Genomic DNA, 12,906 nt, shown 5'->3' with positions numbered 1-12,906 from the left:
ATTATTCAGTGCAGTTTTATAGGCTGAAAGTAGACATGGATGTTCAACTTGTGTAGAAACTGGTGAATATTTGCACAATATATTTGATACCTCCCACACGCCTTCACCCTCCAGCCCACACACACTAGGACAAACAAGTCCAGCCTCCACTCAAACAGCAGCACTGAAGCAGAAACACACCAACACTAGCCTGTTCAGCTGCCTACATCTTTGCTTTTCTGCTTTCTCCTGCGGGAAGAAATGTTGGTTCCCGATATACGAGGTTGTGCTCTGGAACGTTTGTTAACACGGTTCAAACTAAATACATTTCACCAGTGGATAAACGTAATTATTGACCTGGAAAAAGGATATTTGTAGTTAACTTAAGTTTCAAGATGTTTATCCTCCCTTTATGTGGCTCTACACCTTGGAGAGATGATGATTACTCACATTTCTTCTCCAGCAATCATTTTGCACAGTACAGGCTTCACAGGGCTATTTTAGGGTTCTTTGTTTGGCAGTGCATCATCTATCATCAGAGTAGAAATTAAAAGACAAGTAGACGAATTGAGACTGATAGGCAGCCTCCACTTGTTTCTGTGCTGCAGCATCAGTACTTACACAGCAGGTTTTGATCAGATGCTTTTTGTGTTTTGTTGGTTTTGTCCCTGCTCTGCCTGTAGCGAGATAGGGGTGGTACATGGGACGAGGTAAGTTAAGTATCACAACTAATATCACATATTGTATAGCAATATAGTGCGTTGCAAATAACTATCAATTATGTGTCCACTTGACAAAGAAATGTCAAGTCAGCCATGTTATTTGTTTGTTTGGCGTCAAACACCTGGAACGCTTGGAGGACTGAAGATGGAAATTAGAAATTGCAACCTCTGATTTGTCTGGAATGTAGCATTAATAGAATTGTGCCACCAAGTGTTTTTTTAAGCAGTACACTAAACAATATGACAGTACTGTGATGAACCCCATCAACGGTAGTGTTTAACATGGATGCTTCTCACCAAATGTATCAAAAACGTTATGTCATGGTTGAAAGTGGCTCAAAATGTCATGTACTGTTTTAAATCAGCCCTAATCTTGCAAGACACATTATGAGACATAGTGGACCGTTTTGGACACATCTACTGCACGTTTTGAAGTAACAGAATGTTAACGTCTCTAACCCCTTTAATGTGTAGCATGACAATCGCAGCACAAGCCTGTTCTCTCCTTTTTGTGAACTGGAAATTAAGTCATTATCTGGCGATGGAAATGGGCATCTATTGTACTTCTGTCCATCCTTATAGAGGGATCCTCCTCTGTTGCTACCCCAAAGGTTTCTTCCCCTTTTCTCTCAAGAAAGTTTTTTGGGGGAGTTTTTCCTGATCCGACGTGAGGTCCTGGGACAGAGGATGTCGTACGTGTACAGATTGTACATTTTGGGCTATACAAGAGTGTGTTGATGAAGTATTAAGTTGTTTGTTTTAATCATTTAGCAGCTGGCTAGTTAGCTGACTAACGTACGCTCTAGTTATCAAGTACTAAAAAAGCACCAGGTACTATCCACAACTTCAGTGAGTGGAGTAGGGCTGTGCTGCACCATGCAGTGGAAGTGAGGTAATAGAGTCTGAGTCCTGAGTAAGAATGTGTTATTTGTGAAATTATTGTGCATAGCCTCATAGTATAGATGAGTTAGAAAAAGCTTACTGTGCCTGGGATGGATATTGCCTGATTATTTAGACTGACCATTATCCTCCAACTTGCTGTTTCCTAGTTTTAAAAATATTAATTTGTACTGTATTTAATTACAATTTACTTTTGATGATATTTAGGTAATTGCATCAATTGAAACCAATCAATTTTGATAGACAGTGAAATTAAAACTTTTTAAAGTTCTAAACCTGTCCCTGTGATTAACTCTTGTTTTATGCTCAATATGTATTTTTCAAAACCCCTCTCCTTTCCGTTGCTGTAAAACATGAACAAATGTAATAACTCATGTTGCACTTGGGGAAAGATACATAAACGTATTCATTCAAATGTGATTAAGGCTGTCTATCTAACCCCGCCCTTCATACAGTATAATACCGCACTTGAATTTGAACTTGTGGGTAGCTCGTGGAACAATATCGAAAGGGGAGATGTGTGTCTGAATTTCAAAACCAAAAAATGTAGATGAGTTTTAATTTGTTCATTTAACCCTGAAGCTTGATGTACCATAAGACTGGCTCGCCCCTCCGAGGTTGTCCCGTGCAGTGGGTTTTTGATTACATGTCTGACATGTCTAACTACGTGGAGGCTGATGGGCGAAGACCATGCTGTGGATGTAGATGAATCTTCAATAAACTGCCCACTAGAGTTTGGGAGAATACCAGTTTGCCTCGAAGAGAAACCCAGAACAGAGTATAACAAATCCAAACGTTTCCTCATCACGATTCCATGTTAGTTCAGGTCTGTGCGACCTTGTGAGTAGAACGCAGAACTGGGGCTTCACCCTCCTCCCCCTGGTCTATCAAGGCAGGTGACCAGGCCACCAGTCCTCTGCAGCTCACTTGCTCCATATCTCTCATGATATTACTACAGGTCTGTATTGCATTGCCATATTTGCTAAGTCATTTCTCTGGAACAATCTAGTCATTTAAGGGATTTGATTTAACCCTCAAACTAAAGTCTGAACTAAATACATCACTGAAGATCAGGACACTAACTTTGGTGTGGGACCTAAGAGCTGACATGAAACTGGATTTGAAAAACTCTTTTATGCTTATGTCTTTGCTACATGCTCCTCTGTGTCTTACTGTGTGTGCGTGTGTTTGTATGCAGGGTGTCTATGCAGTGGGGAATTTCCACCCCAGTGAGGATCGGTCAAGATGTCGAGCACCTACCCCTACCCTGAGAGAGCCCCCCCCCTCTTCCCTACCCAATGTCAGTCAATCAGCGATTAGCAACAGCCACCAAGGTAAAACCACGCCGGTAGTCTCTTAGAATTATAGATTACATCACCCTGTGATGGTAGCCACAATAATACATTTCCATCAAAAGAAAAGAAAAGTCCCAAACGTTTGGGAAAGCTAATGAGCAGAGTCACATTGAGTACAATACACTGAGGAGAAACACCATCAAAACAGAATCAAAGGAGAAAATACATATTTGCCCTGAGCACAGAGATATACAAATGTAGGTCTTTGCTGTAAATCATTTATTCTGACTTGTCATGAAAAGTATGGCCATTGTCTCTTTAAGCATAGTGGGATGCTGGGAGAGCTGAAGATATTGAAATCCCTGGAGTTTTAATCTTGGCTAATTTACTTCACTTTAAGTGTTGATGAACTCGTTAAGAATTATTTTAATTAGGCCTACTTCTTTTCAGTACAAGGCTTACTTTGTCTGGTTTCCATTAGAAATTATAGATTTATTGTTGATGAAATCTTATTTTAAATTTAAATTTGTATACGTTAATATAGTACTTGAGGACAGTATTGCATTTCCATAAACTTTGGGGACTTGCTTCAGATAGTTGTTAGTGGAGCCCCTGTCCCTTCAGTAATGGAGAAACTGTGTAAGGTCAGGGGAAGGTTTATTTTTGACATGCTCCGTTTAGGATAAAGCCTAGCTCCAGAAAACTATTTAGGCTCTGGAGTCATGGCGAACATCTGTGGACAAATCAGGTTTACCTGGCAGGTTCAAAGCCTTGATCTACCAACATGACATTCCTTCCATGCATCCTCTGGCCTTTGATGATCTTTGAAGTCCCATTAACTTTGAGAGGAGCATTAGCCATTACCTTGACACAGATGGCTGAAGTCTCAGCAAAGGTACCTCTACTGCCACCACACCAAGCACACGCATGATGGCCAGAGAAAGCAGCCTCCAGTAGAGCAACTCTAACAACCTCAGAGTCTCAAAAGAAAGCATTGAGGTGAGAAAGCGGAGGAAGTGAATAGGAAATTACGACAGGGCAAACAATTGTACAGGAGGAGGTGCATGAAGGAGTTGAAGAGGTACAGTAAGATTGTTGGCATGAGTTAGCAAAAAGCATGGACTTGGTGGAAAGCAGCAATGGTGCGTAAAGGCTGCATGGCCCAAACTGTGGAAAGCATGCCCCACCACATCAGCTTTCTGGTCAATGATGTATAGCCAAGCTAGTCTAACCTCTTCACCTGGAGCAAACCCCTGCTTGCCTGCTGTGCCTAGGAGTTGGGATATTAGAGTGCATTCTAAACTGCAGCCCTAAAGCCCTGGTAGAAGGCAAGGCAGACCTTGGGAAACAGCTGAAATCTCCACTGGCGATCACTGAGCTCACCCTCTGACCTGACATTGTCATCTGTTCAGTGTCAAGTGGTCATGCCTAAGCTCACTATTGCTTGAGAAGACCAGACAGAGTAAGCCAAGTATGAAGACATGGTGGAGGAACCAGGGGTGAGGCGCTATACAATGGAAGAGGGATGTAGGGGATTTGCAGTCTCGTGAGAATAACAGGTATTTAAACAAAAGCCAACAATGATCAGGGGTGCCACCAAGGCAGCAGAAAGATCCTCTAGATGTCTGTGCATCAACAAAGTGAGTTGTGGAGTGTACGTTCTACCTGGACACAAGCCAGGGCTTTATTGACCCTGGTGGGGTAGTTTGGGTGAAGGTGTCTGAAGCCCTGAAACACAAGATTGGTTAAATTACTGATCATGTGTCCCAGTGCATCCGAAGATGCTACGTAAAGAATGATCCAAATTGAAGTAGGAGAAGCTGAGGTTCCCTGACTTTAATTCCCTCTTAAAGGTTAATCTAAAAAACTAGTGGATCCGACATTTCCTACAATGCAAATCAAATAACGTATTTCATTATACCCTCCACCCTTGGCAATTGTCCACACTTCACACTTTCTGTTTGTAAGGCAGATTGGCTCCTATAACATCTAACTAAATGCACCTTTTTGGCATATAAATACTTGGATGGGACCCCACCTTTTCAGAATTTAGTTCAGCTGTTATTACAATGAAGACACATATCCTCCTGCAAACACTTTTAGATCTAGGGGTGAATGGTGGTCTAATTGTGTCGATCAGAGATTTTCTGTCGGACCATCCACGGTGTCCTAATCATTTGCTTAAATGGCAACGTGTCAGTATTTTTGTGCATATATACCAAGGAAATCAGAATCCACTACAGAGGTTGCACCTACTCCAGCAGCTTAATGACTTCTGGGTGAGCCAGAATATTCTTGAAATGGTCTGCAAGAATCTGGTGAAAATCTCGATTTTTAACATGGTAAGGACACTCGACTGTCCATTGTAAAGGGCCAGTAAAATTATAGGGAAGCCACAGATGCAACTAAGCTGCAGGCATGTACCGAATAACAAACTAGTGATCCATACCATCCATTGTACCCACAATTTGAATTGCTTTAGTAAGGAAGTGACCTGAGACTGCCACAAGCCACTTCATTTGTATCTTTCAAAAATGACTTCCAATGAGTGCACTAAGTTCAAATCATCCCCCTTTTAACTTGACATTATCAGTTTGACCTCTCCCTGTTATCCATTAACAGGTCACCGCACCCTGGCTCCCAGCCAACCAGAGCCCATCATCACGAGGACCTCTTCCCACACATTATCCCCCAACCAACCAGAGCACATCCTGACGCGAAGCGCCTCCTACCGAGAGCCATCTCTGTCCAATCTGAAGCGAGCCAGTGCTGAGGTGGAGGTGATAACCCCATCCAGTCCCCTGGGTAACCATGACAACATGATGACCTTCAGCAGCAGCACACTGCCGAGGTAAATGTTTTTGGTGTAGTCTTTATACACAGGTTTGAGAACTTGAGAATCAGAAAGAACGTAAATGTTTTGTACTTCAGGGTGGGTGAAAAGTGAATATGATGACTCCTTTCAGCCAACCTCCTCATTCAGCAGTAATATCCCACACAGTGACGAAGTCAACCTATATTGGCTCTAGCACAGCTACAAATTGTGACTGAACAGCTTGTCTGGTTGCAGCTGTCGGTCCTCTGTCAAATCATGGAGGAAATATCATAATGAAAATCTTAATTAAGCTATACAACCAGAACATTCATCAGAGTAGCTAATTCATATTTGACATAATATTCAAGTCTACATGTGTTGTAAATCCAACACGATGGACTCAGGCTGACTGTGTGGTAGTAACACAGTCAGCCTGAGACCGGAAGCTTTATGCTTTCTGTTCGTACATTCGTCCCATCTCGTGAACACGATATCTCAGGAACGCCTGCAGGGAATTTCATTGCATTTGGCACAAACATCCACTTAGACCCACGGATAAACTGATTAGAATTTGATGTTCGAAGGTAAAAAAAACACATTTTGGGCCATAACTCAAGAACTTAGATTCTAATTATGACACAAATGTATCATAAAATAATATGATGAGATGATGACAAATTAGACATGGATGTAAACTGTAACTTGACTGGTTGGAAGAGACATATTGTATTTTATTCTTCTATCAATTATATTTACAATATCAAAATAATTTGCATTAGTTAGTTATTTTTAGTGGTTATTGCGGTTGGACGCCATACCTCATGCAGGCGAGCTGTCCCTGTAGATCTGTTTGACTTCTCATCTAAATCTTTTTTCCATTGAAGGGATTTGAAGTACATTTTCAAAAAGAGGGAAGGAGGGGATTTGATTTGTCATAACTGGCATTCTGCCAAGCTCCTCCAGCATCCCACTTTTTGAACTCACTATTTCCGAAAGTCTGTCCCAATTCATCCAATCCGAGCTTGAATGCTAGCTACTAGCTCTGCACAGACAGTAACAAATACAAATATGCAACTGATCTTGACAACAGCTTGTTTGTTGAAAGAATTTCCCCCAGAAATTACTATATATGAAATTACTATTTCATAACATAAAAAAAGTTAAAAAGCAATTTCATGCTTCATGAAATTGTCATGCCACTCCCTCTTTCCATTCGTCCTTACGTCCGTCCAACCTTCCCTCATCCATCCATCGCTCAGCAACTCCTGGAAGGAACTTCTTGGCAGGAACGTCAACTTGAACTCAAGGATGAACTCATTATTATGGGATGGTCAAGTGTCATAGGTCAAGGTCACTCTGACCTCAAATCCCATTCTCTTGAACACTATCTCTGGAATGCCTTGATGGCATTTTATTACATTTGGTACATTAATGAAGTGAAGAAGTTTGGATAGACATAGATGTAAACTGCAACTTGAGTGGTTGGCGGAGGCATATAAACACAAGGTAGTAATTGTAGTTTATAGGTATGTTTAAGGATGAAAGTACCAGAATGTTTACTGAGATTTATTTGAGAGCACAAATTAACATTTGGTGCATTCTTTCAGCAATCTTCTTCTTTCCTGTTCATAAAGTTTCTTTGCCCCTTCTTCCAGGTCTCACGGAGGCTCCTCATTGGAGGAGGGTCGCATTCCACGCCGTCACGCCTCCATCCACACATCAATGGACTCAACCCGATCCAAACAGCTGCTCAGCCAATGGAAGAATAAAAACGACAACAGGAAGCTATCCCTCCAGGTGATGGATGGAATAAGACCAGCCTCCTCCTCATCTCCTCAGAGGAACATGGAACTGCGCTGCTCCTCTGAACCTTCTGCCATGGGCCTGGAGGAACACCGAGGTGGAATACACCTGCCTTCACTTATTGCTTTTCAGGAAACAGAGCTGCGTGCTGGGGCCCACATCCCAGCTCAGTACATGAAACTAGCAGCAAGCTCTGTTCCTATGGCCAATCATAATCACCTGACCCATAATGGCAGCACCGGATTGGCTGGTGGGGCCAGAGTGTCTATCCAATCCCGGCCTGGATCCTCCCAGCTGGTTCACATTCCTGAGGAGGAAAATCTCACCAGCAAGGATCAGGAAAGTGAATCAGAGGACAGTATTATGGATGGGGGCGGGTCAGTGAGGGAAAAGTGGCTACGAGTGGCTGAGAAGACCACCATCCCCTGCAGGCCGCTCAGTGCTGGAGGGCAGCCTCGTCTTATGCAGGTTAATCATTGCACCAACTTTGCCTTTTTTATATCTGTTATATCTACAGCAAGTACAGTGCTTGTTAGATTACATTACATGACATTCATGTAGAAGAGACTTTTGTCCAAAGTGACTTACAATAAGTGCATTTAAACTTCATAGGCATAAGCAGGATGTTATCAAAACTAGGAAGAATATATCCATTTCAAACAAATGAACAAAAACATGTTGAGAGACTCTTTTTCATTCTAAGAACGTGTGAGAATGAGATTGTCGAGGTGAACATGAACAGGTCTAGGGCATCCTTTCACAGGTTTGTCCAGGTTGAGCTTTAGGGGATGCAGTGAGTGTCAGAAGGGGGATATGAGAAGAATATTTGATGTCAGCAAAGCAGTGGTGGGAAAAGCCACATGAGTGATTGACAGCACCAACAGTCCCAGTTTAGGCTCAAGGAAGAAGAGGAGGAGAGGAGAGGAAGAGGAAGCCTTGTGGAACCTCTGCTCCTGCATAGTTTCAACACAGAACCTTTCCTTACCACCTATTTAAAAAGTATTGTTTGTTACATCAAGTACACAAACAAATATACAAATCATTTGTGCGCTAGAATCCATTTTGATTAATTTCATGAAAATGCATAGAAATGAAAAAATATCTGAAATAAAAAATAAGCTCAAACATGATAATACAAGTATATACATGGCTTAGCCATGTTAATGTCTCTACCACACTAGTGTAGAAGTGTCTTTGACCTTAAGTATATCCTTGACCTTAATCAGTCAAATTCGATAGAACTTCCTTAATTGCACACAATACTTTTTATGCTTGCTTAAGGTGGTTTTTGCCTTTGACAAAAAAATGTGTTGATACACTAAAATGGTTATTGAAACACCTTTGCCTCATAAATTCTAATGTAGCGTACATTAAACTTAATGACTGATCAGCTGTCTCCGCTCACTACATCTTCCTGATATATACATTTTTATTGTGTTCGGTCAGCATGAAACTTGGCAAAAGTGAGTTTAACATTTTTTATTATAGAGCGGGTGAAAGTGCCTTAAATGGTGAAAGCATTGAAACGCTCACGCAGAGAAATGCACTCAGACCGTCAGGATTTCCGTTTAGTTGTGACGTCATAACTATACACAATAAGGACCATTTCACAGTTTTAAATGTAAAAATTCAAAATATGTCCTAGTTAAATTGTCCTAGTTAAATTGTTGCCTGGCAATGCAATTCCATTGAAACAGTTTTTAGAAAATGTTGTAAACATGTTTAGTTAAAAACTAAGAATAACATATTAACCTAGAAATGAGCATATGTCCCCTTTAAAACTCGCCCAATTGAAATGAATTCCTAAAGCCTACTTTCTCCTTTTTTATCCCATAGATGGCCAGGCAGCTTTCTTTGTTTGCAGTTTGCAACCTCTACTTCTTCTACTCTGTTTACAGTTTACAGCCGTGTGTAAAGCATAGCCTCTACCGCCAGCTTCTGACTAAACCACAGAGACAATTTAATTCACTACAGTTAAATGGAGATTGCTGAATTCTTTCTTTTCTTTTCCAAATGTCAAATGTTCGCTTGAAATCTGCTTGATATTTGAATGGAAACACGGCTAATGTGCTGCAAAAGCTTCTTTTATTATAATTTCAATGCAGGCTGTATATTTGTGGACAGCTGCAGTTATCGTCTAGTTTTAAAGGTTCCTTGTAGCAGTGGCATTCCATCGACAAGAAGGAGGTTAGTAGCAATTGAGTTAAACATCTCACTACACTGTTGTCCTCCTATTTCAGGTGATAGCCTTATCCAAACAGCAGGGTCTGCTTCACTCTCCTCGGTCTGAGGATGGTGGCAGCACCGTCAGCTGCACTGGATCCATTCGGTACCGAGCCCTGACGGACCAGGACCCATCACCACCGGCCTCCACCACCGGAGCGGTGGGAGGAGGAGGTCTGTACTGCTAATACAGTAATGTGTATTATGATATATATATCTATGTATATATAGATATATATACAGTATATATATGTATGTATATATACATATATATATTCCTACGGTTAGATACTTAGCCTTTCTACCACTGTGCTGCTACCACACTGTTGCATTGGGTGACATGATCCTTCATTGCCAGGAATAAACACATTTTGTCTTAACACTAAATATCCTTCTGCCCCAAATCCCACCAACAAATGTGGAGTAATCCCCTGCGTTACTTTTTTATTTTTTTTAGTTAGAGTAACGATAAAAACTAGTGTCCAGCTGTTAATGGAAATAACTTTGTTAACTATACATTTGTTACGCAAGGTGAGGAAATCATAAAGTATTGTGGATTGTGTTTTTTTAATTTTTTTAATTTTGCCTGCCTCAGAGAATAGTGAAGCAGTCTGGGAAACACATTTGTTACTTTTTCCAGGATCAGAAGATTGATATCAATGTCACCTCTAGGAATATACATTATTATACTATATATATTATATTATACATCTTGGAATGATTTACCTTGACTTGTTGAGAAAGGAGCTAGCTTAGTGCTGTACTTTATTCCCAGCATAAGACTGAATAAGGTGTCAAGAGTAAGAAGAATAGAAAGGACGGGGACATTATGTATCAGACACTGGACTCTTTTGCTTAGTGGCAGTCACTAATGTAGATGTATGGATTTGAACATTCAAGGTGCTGATTATTATAGTTATTAGTATAATCTCAATATTGATAATTTGTCTTCTTCTGTTAGGGGGAGGTTTGGAGAGAAGTGGCAGTATAGTCCGTGTTGATGCCCACCCAGAGTCCAGATCAAACAAACCTGTGGTGAAACCTCCGAGCACCGATGGAAGTGGTTCCTGGCGATGGAAACAACCAGATCAACGCGCTTCGCTCCGACAGTCAGCTTTTGCCCTTAACGACTTGAACAGACACACAGACAGCTGTGATTCGCTGAGGGATGGAGAGTCAGTGGATGGGCGGAGGAGCGTGACAGGAACCGAAACTGAGAGCGAAGGAGGAGGAGATGGAGGGGGAGAAGGATTGGAAATGGGTGGTGAAGGAGGTGTATACACAAACCACCCACATGTTGTACACCCTTTACATCCCTTACACCCCTTACATCCCAATAACCCCAACAACTTCCAGCACCCCAATTTTAACCCCAACAATCCAAACTTTATTAACGCCCACTTTAACTTCATTCCTAACTCGGTCAACTACAACCCCGACTCTGCCAACTCTGCCAACTTCAACCCCAACTCTGCCAACTTTAACCCCAACTCTGCCAACTTCAACCCCAACTCTGCCAACTTCAACCCCAACTCTGCCAACTTCAACCCCAACTCTGCCAACTTCAACCCCAACTTCAACCCCCACTCTACCAACTTCAACCCTAACTCTGCCAACTTCAACCCTAACTCTGCCAACTTCAACCCCAACACGACCAACTCCAACATGCCGTTCACCCCCACTGCCACCTTTGCTCCTCCCTTCCACCCCCACCCTCAGGCCATCACCACCATCAGGGTCACCCCGGTGGAGGGAACGGCAGCCAGCAGTGACGGTGGCTCGGACTGCCAGTCGGTTGCTTCCTCCAGCTGTGAGTCCACCCTGCGGAGGACGAGTGGTTCCCAGTTTGCCCACGCCCCCGATCGAGGGCCCACCCCCGACCTCCACAGTAACCACCGCCTCTGTGACGACAGTAACCGCCTCGACAATGAAAGCAGCAACCGGTTCCACGAAAACCTTCGAAGTTTTCAAGAAAACCCTATCCATCCTAATCACCCCAACAGGCAGTTGCAAGGGATGTTTGGCCGTCCCAGCCCAACCCCTCCCCCTACCTTACCACGCCCTTTCCTGAGTCACACTCCGCCTCCTACTCTGGGGTTGGCCTATAAAGAATGACACGCCCAATTAATTCATCTCTACATGAGATCAAAAATGTGCCCGTACAGCATTTCAATGGTGATGCTGCATGGGCCATTCAGAACTTGAAGACTAGAATGGGCCAAAAATGAAAGGATGTTTGGATTCTCTGTCCACCATCATGGGTCAGCCAACAGAGGATGGCCAAACACATGTTAGTTCATACCACAACATCTCACCTGGCTAATTAGGGTACACTATATAACCAATTGAATCCCCAATCTAATAATTATTAGGTCTTACAAGGAAATGTACCGTAAGCTTATCAAAACGTATTATCAAGGAGTTCATGATCCTCCTTGGGTCGAAAGCCATAGAGACTACTCCACAATTAGCCCTCCCCAAAATCTCCAACTGGTCAATAAGAAAGGACTATAGCCAGGGCCCAACATAAGAGGAAGGAGCTTGATTCAACATTTTTTCTTTTTCGTTTATTTTTTTATCTGGATAAACCCATGCAGTTTTTCGTAAATGTAACATATTGAGTGCACATGCTTCATAGGCACAAGGATAATGGACTAAATAAACTGCTGATCCTTTAACTTACTCAGAGGGAGAGACTCCAACCCCCCACGTCTGTCCAAAAGCTCCCTGCCAGTGAGGATGGATTCAGCCTCTCACCCCCTTCCTCTGACTCCTAGGTCACATTTTGATCACAATATGTATACATACGGTATATTCTCAGCTTGTATCCTTTATTCAAACACAGATAACAATATCAATACATAGTTTACAATGTAACCACATGCCATTAGATGTATATTTGCATTCAAAGCCCATTAATGTGCTGTGTCTGTACATATGAATGTGGGTGGCCACAGAGGACATTAAACCCACAGTCTTAATTGTGACCGAGCTATAACAGTATCTCTTAGTTCGTGGTGGAATTGTGTGTGTGTTGGATAAGAACAATATCACGGGACATACCTGTTGTTTAAATATAGTTAAACAATCTTTCTATTTTTTACATGCTGTGATTTAATTGATGTACAGTATCTGAATTATTCTGACTGTGTAGTAGCTGTTCTTGACA

At 42.0% G+C, this 12,906-nt stretch overlaps 1 protein-coding gene across 1 annotated transcript in view; it reads left to right on the top strand.

The window, feature by feature from the left end:
- Positions 1-11,852, top strand: part of LOC117746941 (phospholipid phosphatase-related protein type 4-like) — a 36,309-nt gene extending 24,457 nt beyond the window's left edge. Inside the window, exons 7-12 of the mRNA XM_034556290.1 lie at positions 2,800-2,935; positions 5,519-5,747; positions 7,367-7,982; positions 9,755-9,911; positions 10,705-11,122; positions 11,351-11,852. Of these exons, the coding sequence (XP_034412181.1) occupies positions 2,800-2,935; positions 5,519-5,747; positions 7,367-7,982; positions 9,755-9,911; positions 10,705-11,122; positions 11,351-11,852 (2,058 nt within the window). The remainder of the gene's footprint in view (positions 1-2,799; positions 2,936-5,518; positions 5,748-7,366; positions 7,983-9,754; positions 9,912-10,704; positions 11,123-11,350) is intronic.
- Positions 11,853-12,906: the final 1,054 nt, after the last annotated feature.

Source organism: Cyclopterus lumpus, chromosome 17 (assembly GCF_009769545.1).
Source record: "Cyclopterus lumpus isolate fCycLum1 chromosome 17, fCycLum1.pri, whole genome shotgun sequence".
NCBI lineage: Eukaryota > Metazoa > Chordata > Actinopteri > Perciformes > Cyclopteridae > Cyclopterus > Cyclopterus lumpus.
This window is presented reverse-complemented; position numbering and strand designations above follow the sequence as displayed.